General features: G+C 48.8%; 1 protein-coding gene across 3 annotated transcripts; it reads right to left on the bottom strand.

The window, feature by feature from the left end:
- Positions 1–322: 322 nt before the first annotated feature.
- On the bottom strand, positions 323–9,745 carry PDP1 (pyruvate dehydrogenase phosphatase catalytic subunit 1). Of its 3 annotated transcripts, none has more exons than XM_055303489.1 (3): positions 9,623–9,702; positions 8,484–8,518; positions 323–4,427 (listed from the first exon to the last, which is right to left on the bottom strand). In XM_055303489.1, exons 2-3 carry the CDS (start codon positions 8,512–8,514, stop codon positions 2,770–2,772), a joined length of 1,689 nt encoding a protein of 562 aa, XP_055159464.1. In that variant the 5' UTR covers positions 8,515–8,518; positions 9,623–9,702; the 3' UTR covers positions 323–2,769. The 3 variants fall into 3 exon arrangements, with proteins under 3 accessions (XP_055159464.1, XP_055159465.1, XP_055159466.1); XM_055303490.1 differs by lacking the exon at positions 9,623–9,702 and adding an exon at positions 9,520–9,544; XM_055303491.1 differs by lacking the exon at positions 8,484–8,518 and having other exon boundaries at positions 9,623–9,745.
- Positions 9,746–11,232: the final 1,487 nt, after the last annotated feature.

Here is an 11,232-nt window from a genome sequence, read left to right as displayed (position 1 = left end):
TTTTATTTATGTGAATTTCTAGAATGAGCAACACTAAGCCACGGTGTTAGAAGTCAGAACAATAGTTAACGTGGGGAAGGATGAACTGGGAGAGGGCAGGAGGGAATTTTCCATAATGGAAAAGTTGTGTATCTTTATTGGGATTGTGGTCACCAAATTCCAAGCTACACATTTAAAATCTGTGCATTCTATTGAATGTCAATAGTATGTGGGATTTTTTGTTAAAGTACTAATTACCTACTGGATTCTAAAGTTAAGTATAACCTACTGTCGTAGAAAGCATCTAATAAATCGCATTACCATTAAAAACCAACACAAGCCATTCAGAAAGCAGATATGAAGCTTTAATTTACTGTGGGCATTTCTGTGACCAATATTATAAACTTTTCACACGTCTTCATACAGATACATCTTTTATAAGACACAGGTTTTTGTTTTTGTTTTTGTTTTTTTTACCAAGTACTGTGAAATATACCACCATTCCACTTAGTTAGGGGCGTATTATAAATATCATGAGCCACTGATTAAATATAAATACAGAGGTTGATACACGTTAGAAAGTTTCCATAATAAAAAAAAGTTTAAGAAAAGCTAAATACTATGAAAGTTTACATACGCTGCATACTTTAAATATCACATCACAGTGACAACCAATTACAATAAAATCACAACTGCTTTTAGATGATAGTACATTCAGATTTCTAACATCCAATTATTTTTGTTTCTATCATGTCAACTCCACACAGCGTTCTCATTTCTAGAGAGTAGACCAGCTTTTGGACTGCAGACTGAGTTTCTTGTGCAATAATGATTACTATTTTGATTGTGACCACTGGACACTGAATTTATAACATACTGTACTAAAAAGAGACAAGACTATGAAGTATATGATATGGAACTCTTCAGTGGCGGTGTTCAAGAGAAATTAAAATAGCAGCCTGAAAATGGGTTTTAATAATCTACATATATTTCAATTAAAAGATGACGTCAAAACATTTAGAAATAAATACATAGTACAGCCTTCCCCCTTCCAAAATGCTGCCTGGAAGAAAAGTCCCAAGCCGAATTAAGGGGAAAAGTGAGGGAAAAACAACAACTCAGAAAACAAACATTATATGCTGCTCTGAGCTACAATCTGCCTGAGTCTGTTTTTCAGTTGGAACAAGTTTTACCATCACTTCTACATTGCTTTAGTGTCCACAGTCCAGAGGAAGTCCTTGAACAGCTAGTTCATATTTTACAGAAATTGGAAGGACTCCTAAAACCCCTCGACTAATTATACACGGGAAAGCCGATCATGTGTTGTCTTAAAATCTATGTGAATATCAAACATAGTCATAGCCATTCTCTTAACGGTGATGCTAGAGGAAGTGATGAAAATATATGCACAGCTGTACACAGATCACCATTAAACACAGGACAAATGCCATTTGATGCATATCAAATAAGCTCCCAAAAAGCCAATTTGAATATATTTATTTTCATTTACTTTGATACAGCACTAGAAGGGACTGCGTATAATTACAGAGACTGCTGCAAACAACACTTGATGCTACTAAGGGTTCTATTAAGCATCAGGCATGCACAACAGTTACCTTTTAAAACTTCTCATGTATATATCTTAAGATTTCTACTTATAAGCTACAATAGGTTTAAAGCATTTAGTCATTTTTAAACCAAATATTTTAACTGACCTACGTCTACATGGGGAAAAACAAAAACTCCCTCCCCGGTGTCAACACCCAAAAGTAATATTAAATCTTACTCCCCAATTTGAGACTTAAAACTTATTTTATATACGTCACCCTTGAAACTCCAAAAGTGGGGAAGATTCTGATCACTACTAACTGGGCAGTATGATTTCCTGGCAGCAGTCTATCCACCGCACACGCACGCACGCCAAGCCTTTGGGGATTACAAGATAAGCATGACGTGCTGGTGGCTACAGATGACAATGATTGAACGAACAGTCTCTTCTTTTTATTCTGGATCATTTTATTTCAAACTAAATGAAATGAAATCCCTTCATTACTACAAACTAAAAAATGTTTTCTTTGACATCAACATAAGAGTGGAGGAAACCAAAAGCATCGTCTTCAAGGGTGTGGCAAAACAGAAAAGATCTCGATTACGTTAGGTAACCAGGGCTGGGGAAGGGAGTAGTTTGTTTTTCCACTTAAGAAGCATTCCAGTCAAATAATCACAAACACTTACAAATTCAGATTGGTTCTCAGTCATTTATGGCTTAAAGTACTGGATTTGAAAACCACTTCAGGCTAAAATAAAGTTATATGAATAATGCATAGATTGTCTATCTAGGAAATCATGCAGTAAATAAACATTCTCATGTACACTGGAACCTTAGTGATGAAAGGGGTCTGCGGGTGTGAACGGAAACGTTTTTTCCCTTTTACCAAGAGATACGCCCAGCAAGATCCTGGCTTTGGGCCTATTCAAGATCCTACCTGCCAGGTCATCCTGATTTTCTCAGATTGATAAAAGAAGCCAATGTCACAAGACATTTGCAACAAGGAACTGACTTGCTACGAGTGGAGGTGCTGTGAGGTGAGCCAGGCAGGATGAGACGCTCACGGTCCTGCCACCCTGCTGCAAAGTCAATCTGGAGTATGTGACCAACTAGAGTATCGAATGGGTAAATGCTTAGAATGACCCACTGGAAATGTTTATTGTATTAGTATCTTTTACAAATCTGTCTGCCCTTGAAATCTATTTCATTTTGAGAATTGCCAGGGTAATAATATCCACTCGCTATTCCTGGTTTTGATACGCCCCTACGACATGAGAATTGAACTGAACCACGATGATGGTAATGTCGTCTCTGTACATCCGGGCAAGCTCCTCAGGAAGACTAAGCATTTTGGAGAGGCGCTCGTGATCAACAGTCCCGAACTCGTTGTTGCCCACTGCGTGACGAATGAGATGGGTTGCTGCATTCTGGTCCTCGAATACTGAGGACATCTTGGCTCTCCTTTCCGTTAAAAGGCCATGCATCTGTCCTAGAGTCACCTTGTAGCCACCAACAGCTATTGGCTGTTGGTGATGCATGCCGGTCAGGTACTCACCCACAATCCTAACCACATCCTGCCTATGCATGGTCTCCCACAACCCATCAGTAGCCAACACTAGAAATTTATCCTGTGGCCTTAACCGGTGGTAAGTGACCTCTGGCTCAGCAGTGAGATACGGAGGCGTGTAATAATTAGGAGGGATGAACTTGGTGTATTCGTTGTCGTTCAACTGGTCTGGGCCCGATTCTATCACTCTCTTTTGAAGGTCAATGCTCCATTTGAACTTCACGTCTCCAAAAGCCCTAAAAGGCATCAGCAAGCCAAGCAGCCGATCCTGTTTCACCACACTCTTGGCCTCATTCTTTGGGTGTTCCAATTTCAGCCGTTCCAGTTCTCTTTCATTCTGAGCGTTGTGATCATTAGAGAGAGTGACTGCTGACCAAGAGCCATCCTCTTCCTGCACACCCAGCATGGCCCTGCTATCGCCAGTATTGGCCACGTGAAGGTCAACACCGTCTACGTGGGCCACACAGGCGGTGGCCCCAGAAAATGCCACTCGGAGCACCAGGTAGTTGAGGAAAGAATTGGGATCACCAACTTGAGCCTCCAAGGAGATGTCATTGTCGAGCCTCTTGAAAGCATTAATTAAAGCCTCCTTAACATCGATATCAGTAGACTCCCCAGTGTTGAGGTCTATAAGTTCCTGCCAGTAAGTCCTCAAGCTGTTGAAATACAATTTGGATGCCTCCTTACTGAAGTAATCATTGGGGTGCTTGTGCCACTGGAGGATGGGCAGCAGCGCCCGACCACTCTCCACTGCATTTTCAATCTCTAGCAAAGTCTCATGGGGTAACAAAGAGACAGCAATATAATAGAAGAGTCTCTCGCTGACCGCCTGTGAGCAGGCACAGCCCGCATGGCCGTCGAACACCCCCAAGAGCATCCCTCGGGTCTGTAGGCAGGTGGCCGCGCTCCTCCGGTCCTCGATGGGTGCATTTGCAGGCAGCTGATTGCTGTCAAATCCAAGGACTGAGCTGACGTTTTTGCCATCGAACTCGGGTACCTTGAAACTGTACTCGTTAGCCTTCAGGATGCTGTTGACTTGTGGAGGTGTGAGGTAAAACTTCTGGGGTGTGGAAGCGTATCTCCTCCCCTGGGTGTACTGCCACCAGCTCTCCTTCGGCCTGCAGAAGGTTGCGTACGCCGGGTGGGGGCTGTATCTCAGGCGACTCTGAGGAAGGTACGGGGGCGGGCAGCAGAGATGCTTGTGGTGGCAGTAACAGGCGGTGCCATAGATTCTGCTCAGCTCGCAGTTACGGAGGAGAGGGAAAAACAGCTGAGCTGGCGCTGGCATGGCATCCGAGAACAGCGGCAGGCCGGAGCTTCCGACGGGGATTCCTAGACGGCAGGTACACAGACAACAAAGGCAAGAGTTACACTTGGGATCGCTCCACCTAGCCTTGCTTCGTGCAACTGCCGGCAGGTAGACCTGCGCTAGGCCCCGGGCTCCAAGCACCGCATCTCACGCGCCCACCACGTGCTCCTTTTACAGGGTGGATTGTGCTAAGTACAATTCTCACTCCCTCACGGAGCTACGACTACAGTCGAGCTTTACTCTTCTCTTTTCCTCACATTTCCTTGTGCAGTGCAGACTGTGCGGCACGTACAATAGCTGCGGCTGGGAAAAGCTGAGGAGAAGAGGATTACGTAACATCATGCAGCGGCCGTCCACCTGGCCAATCACCCTCCGCCCTCTGTATCCTCAAGGCGGCCCTGGATCTCCCATATCACACAGAGACTCCTCTCATTAATGACAATCCTGTTTCGAGACCTGTGGCCAATTGTCTACCTTTGATTATACAAGGCTATCACCGAAAAGGCGTCAGCAAGTATCAGGTGTTAGTATTGTGTGTATATATATGTTTTCATGAATTATTTTGTAAGTAATATACGTAGATCACTGTATTGATATAATGTTCACTGTAACATATAGAAAAAATTTTACATAATGAATAAAAATAGGAATTCCAGTATTCCCTTCCTGCACCCCAGTGGACGGTCTTGCAAACTACGCTTCTCTAGACCACTGTGCCAATTTGGTGAGCTTAGGAACGTAGGTCTGCCTGCAACTTGCCAAATAATCCTAGAAAGGTCAGTTTACCTCTTTGGGCCTCACTTCCCTAGGTTGTAAGTGAACACACCGAAGCAGATGCTATGGAAGGCCTCTCCTGGAATCCTATGCCTTTATAAGTGTTAGCTGAAGTGAGGCTTTGAAATCGGATACTAGTTTCATTTTTTCATTGTTTAATTTACTGTACTCTTTGTGATAAAAACAATTTTAGGTATAGTAGAAGCTCTAAGACTTTGTTAGTAATGTAAATGCTCTAAGTTCTGGAATTTAATTTACTTGCTGGTATTTTCCCCTGATAATCAGAGGAAGCTGTAGAAATACTATTTTCAAACATTATGGATCCCAAATAGAATTCAATACCTAGAAAAATATTTTCTCTTACATTAAAAAAAAAAGTATCCACTTGCCATCAGGAAGCAATAAATGGTAAAATAAAAGTCTAAGGTTTGTATAAAAAAGGTACACATATTAAGAATTTAAAAATGTAATACTATATGACACTGAAAATATTTAGCCAAAACATTTTACCTACAAAATTTAATTTCATTTTATTTTTATTTTTTTAAAGATTTTACTTATTTATTCATGAGAGACACAGAAAGAGAGGCAGAGATACAGGCAGAGGGAGAAGCAGGGAGGCCGATGTGGGACTCGATCCCGGGTCTCCAGTATCACGCCCTGGGCCAAAGGCAGATGCTCAACCGCTGAGCCACCCAGGCACCCCTACATAGAAAATTTTATGAATGTGTATCATTAATCCAGATAATTCAGGCAAGGGGAAAAAAAAAACTCTTCCTTCTCACTAACATTTATTTCCCCTGAATTCTTGAGGCCTTGCTTCAAAAAAGTCATTTGGCCTGTAAAGAAATAGACTTTAGAAATACTTTATTATTTCTTTTTTAAGTGGACTCCATGCCTAGCATGGAGCCCAACACAGGGCTTGAACCCAGGACCTGAGACCAAGACCTGAGCTGAGATCAAGAGTCAGACACCTAACCAACTGAGCCACCCAGGCACCCCAGAAATACTTTTAAAAAGGAAATAAATGCACTAAACAAAAAAGAATACAGAAAACAAAACCATTTGAGTCATAATATCAGCATTTCCTTCTTAAGTCTGAACCCATTACAGGAAAAAAATGTACAAATATCACAGAGATTGTTAGCTATGTTACGTTACTTTCACATACGCCCTTCTGACAATTAGAGAAGTGATAAGTGAGATGTAGGAAAGCAGAAAAAAAATCAAACACTGAATAATAACTGATTCTTGTCTGCTTCCGTAATAAGCAGTGCATAAACCAGGCATATAGAACCTCTTTTGCAAATGACAGAAAGTACCATTATTTTAAATGCACTATTTAAGAAGGGATTTGTTTAAAAACCTGAAGATAAGCATAGGCAATAGAAGCTAATGATTAGAATTTTGGAAATAAGATCAATAACTAAAGAAGCATTCTAAAATGCAGTAATGGAAAAGAAATTCCAGAAGGACAGGAATCTATCAAGACTAACCACTTAAATAACCGTACTTAAACTGAATACCTGAAAGTCATCCAAAGGTTAAGGGTACATGATTGAGCCAGGAGATGTGCTCAAATGTTGGGCCACATGACATTGGCTTCCAGGCATAGACTATATCTCTTGTCAGATTTGCACGCAGAGAGCACAGTAACTCACTTCATGCTCTGTATAAAGATTTTCTAATATTAAAAATACACACGGATGCCCATCTTAAGGGAAAATTTTCTCCATGAGTTTAGATTAAGTTTGTATTTGTGCAAAAAAAAAAGTTTGTATTTGTGCTATTTTAAAATGTAAGACTTTTACAAGAAGAAGAAATGTTTGCTTTTGCGTGATTCAGTTGAACTGAATCAAACTACTACTTTGTGCATACGCGTGTGTGTATACGTGTTTGCAAGGCAGGGGTTTGGTAGATGCATAACAGAGTTTGGTTATATGATGTCTAATCTAGGAATAAGAAGTCCAAGGAACCTGCACTTTCCTTAAATACTTTGTTTTGACGATTCTTCTGCTTTTGTAGTCAACTGCAAAATGAATGAAACATTGTGGCAAAAGAACAGATTCATGCAGCAGATGGTCTGAATAATACATAAATTCAAACAACAAGCACTCAAATACTCAGGTAATAGAATTTTCCTTCACCGCACAAGTCCTCGAAATTAAAAAAAAAAAGTGGAATTTATCAACTTTCAGTTATTCAGAGGCTTAACATATGGACTGAGACTATCCCAATCCCCCAACTCCCAACATTCTTTCAAAAAACAAATTCTTGGAGAATATGGAATTCATGAAAACCCTGCTCTGTGATTAATGAGTGCTCTATCATCACCAGCACACATGATATATTCTCTCCATCAGACCAGAGATCCTTAGAAGTCAGAGTACTTTCAAATGTGTAAAGCATAAAGGAGCAAAAACTGAGCATCTTTCTGAATATCCTGTGATTCAACCACAAAACCCCATGAAATCAAAACTTTTGCTGACAAAATCGCTAAATTAATGAGGTAGAGAGCTCTTGACCAGGCTATTAAGAAGGGCAACAAGGTGCAGCGTCAGGAAACCGGAGGAGTGTCGGATTTTCAAGCGATCTCTGAGCACAATTTCACTGAAAAGTTCCCATCCCGTGATCCAGACCCAGGCACCTTTACACGCAGCATCTTAGAGCTGGGCAAATTTGGCCCATTTTGCCAATGACTAATAAGAAAAGATGCACCACAATCCGACACAGGAGCGAGACCCATCCCTTCTTACCGATGTGCTCGGCAGAGCCTGTGCCAGGAAATGATTCCACTTCATTCAATAAACCCACAGACCCTATTAATTAGAAAATGCTGTTACACTGCTCCGACTCCGCAGCTCTTTAGCTTTCCAAGCTTTTGGTAAACGGAAGAGGGGGAAAAAAGGAAGGAAAGAGAGCCACACTAGTCAAGGTGTCAGAACCTCAGTTTATGTAATCCGATTGCATGAAACACCCTGTATAAAGAATTTCTCGGCATTTCTGGAAATGCCTAGCCATTTCCCAGCCCCCGTTACCCATCTCTCGGTGAGTGAAGACACCCATCTCCCTCTGAGCCCCGAAGCCCCACGCCAGCACTTGTTTGATGAGTTTCCTCGGTCCCTCCCTGGGAATTGCACTAAGGCCTCGAAGCTCTCCGGGTCCAGGACCTCCCCCCGCCCGCCCGGCCCTGCTTCTACCTACCTCCCCCCTTCATCCACGGCGACCCACCGAAAACCATGCACACGCAAAGCCAGTCACCATCCTTCCCGGTACCCCACGCAGGTGGTCAAGCGCATACCTACCAATTCGTCTGGGCCCGGGACACACACACATTCTCCTGTCATCACAACACGGAGCCGACAACATCCACAACCCGCGCGGGCAGCAGCAGCGACAGCAGCACCGGCCCATTGAAAGCAAAGCAGAGATGCTCATTAGAGGAGGCGGCGGCGGGGGGCGGGCGCGGAGGAGGGGCGAGCCGTCGCTCCAGGCGGGAGGGGGCAGGCCCGGGCGGGCCCGGAGGGGTGGGGAGGACCGGAGCAGACGCACCCACCCACCCCGCGGGGGCGGCCGGGGCACGGCCCGAGGCGGCGGGAACCCCGCAGCCGGCAGGGGTGCGCCCCGGGCCCGGCCACGCCATCCGGCCCGGCCGCGGAGCCCGGCGGCCCCCGGCATCCTCCTGCGCCGCCGCCGCCCACCCCCCCACCGGCCTCGGGGCAGGAGCCTCGAGCGGGGTGGCTCCGGGAGCGTACGGGGGACCTGGGCTCGCCCTCCCGCCGGTGCAGGAGCCTCGGGCGGGGCGGCCCCGGGAGCATACGGGGAACCTGGGCTCGCCCTCCCGCCGGTGCAGGAGCCTCGGGCGGGGCGGCCCCGAGAGCGTACGGGGGACCTGGGCTCGCCCTCCCGCCGATGCAGGAGCCTCGGGCGGGGCGGCCCCGGGAGCGTACGGGGTACCTGGGCTCGCCCTCCCCCCGGTGCCCCCGGTGCCCCCGGCGCAGACAGCAGCCCGCCCGCAGCCCGACGCCCCCGCGCGCTCCGGGGCCCGCCCCGCCCCCGCCCGCAGCCCCCAGCGCCCCGGGACTCGTACCTCCCCCGCCGTCCGCCCGCAGCCCCGACGCCCAGAGAGCCCCGGGGCCCGCCCCTCCCCGTCCGCCTCCCCCTCCCGCCCGCAGCCCCGACGCCCCGGGGCCCGCCCCTCCCCCGCCCGCCCCCACCCGCAGCCCCGCCGCCCCCGCGCGCCCCGGGGCCCGCCCCTCCCCCGCCCGCGGCCCGCCCCCTGCCCCCCGCAGCCCCGCCGCCCCCGCGCGCCCCGAGCGCCCCAGGGCCCGCCCTCCGCACGCCCGCGGCCGCCGCTCCCCACGCGCGCCGGGCAACCCCTCACAACTTCGGGCGGGTCGGGGAGGATCCCGCCGGCGCGGGGCCGCGAGCAGGGGATACGAACCGGGCACGCAGGGGACGAGCCGCCTCTTGAGCACCGGCAGGCGGCGGCGGCACCCGGCGCTCCTCCCACGCCGCCCGGCTCGGCTCCCCGGAGTGCGGCCCCAGGCCCCCAGCTGGCCCACTCCCTGCCCCGCCGGGCCGCCACCCTGCCCCGCCCGAACGTCCGGGCCCCCCGGCGCTTCCCGCCTCCCGATTGGCTGCGCGAGGGCAGGTGGGCGGGGCGGAGGACGGCAGGCCCCGCCCACGGCGCGGCGGGGGGCGGAAGAGCGGCGCGCTCCCGGCCCGCTTTGTGACGTCACGGGGGTCAGACATTCCCTTCCATTCCGAGCCAGCCGCTCATTGGCTGCGCGGCCTGCCCCACGTGACCGCGCCCGCTCGCCCGGCTGGGGGCGGGGCTGCGTGGCGCTAGGGACCCGCGAGCGGTGGGCGGGGCTTAGGCTCCCTCCGGGGTCCCCTGGGGGCGGGGCTGCGCGGAGCTAGAGACCCGCGAGCGGTGGGCGGGGCTTAGGCACCCGCTGGGGTCCCGGGGGCGCGGCTGCGTGCCCGGCAGGGAGCGGAATTGCCGGCGCCTCGCCCCAGCCGGGACTCTAAGGCGCGGTGGCCCCGAGGTTCCTTTACATTCGCTTGCAGATTTTAGACCGGGAGACTCGGAGCCTGCGTTCCTTCGTTTTCAGGACACCTTTCGGGTACTCGCCAGGGGCAGCGGGAGGAAGTCGCGAGGAGGTTGCGCTCTCTACAGAGCGGTGCGGGTGCTCGAGGGCTTGGGAATCTGTAGGGTCTCCTCCTCCCAAAAGGGTTGCAGCCTGCGCAAGCGGGAAGAGCGCTGGGGTCGGCAGTCAGGCCCACCGTCCAGGTCACTCCTGCTGCATGAGACCGGGTCAGTGAGGTGACGTCAGGCTTGGGGTGGCTCGGCCTCCTGTGCTTGAGCAGAAGACCTCCTGGGGCTCCTTCATTGCCTCCATCCACACTCTGTCCAAGAGCCCTTGGGAGCAGCGGCTTCTAAAAGCTTCCTTGGATATTTTCACTCATTTTATCTCCTTTCCCTTTATTCCCTTTCACTAATTTTTATGTCAGTGAGGATGACAAAACATGAGAGACACCTAACTCTGGGAAATGAACACGAGGTGGTGGAAGGGGAGGTGGGCGGGGGGGGGTTGGGGTGACTGGGTGATGGGCACTGAGGGGGGCTCTTGGCAAGATGAGCACTGGGTGTTATACTATATGTTGGCAACTTGAACTCCAATAAAAAAAATAAAAGCTTCCTTGGAGATGACACCAGGTGGATCCTGGCCCGTCCCCTGCCCCGTGCTAAAGCTTAGTTTGATTCATTAAGCATCTCTGCTTGCTGGCCAACAGCATTCACAGGGCAATGTGAGCTGGATATAAAAACTGTCATGTTAATAGTGTTGCAGGGTTTTTACTTTTTATTAATCCTGCATTATTTGGTTTGTGTGTAATAAAGGAAGAAACTAAATAGACACAAAACAGTGCCAAGAACAGATGCTTCGTAATTGCCGGGTGTTCTCAGCTGCTCCTCCAGTCTCTAAATAAATTAGAGCCGTGCTTTTTTGTTCAGTGCCAGGCTGCCCACGAAACTCTTATAGCTGCTCT

This window comes from Nyctereutes procyonoides, unplaced genomic scaffold (assembly GCF_905146905.1).
Source record: "Nyctereutes procyonoides isolate TBG_1078 unplaced genomic scaffold, NYPRO_anot_genome, whole genome shotgun sequence".
Classification (NCBI taxonomy): Eukaryota; Metazoa; Chordata; class Mammalia; order Carnivora; family Canidae; genus Nyctereutes; species Nyctereutes procyonoides.
Note: the sequence above shows the minus strand (reverse complement) of the source record. Positions and strands in the feature narration are given on the sequence as shown.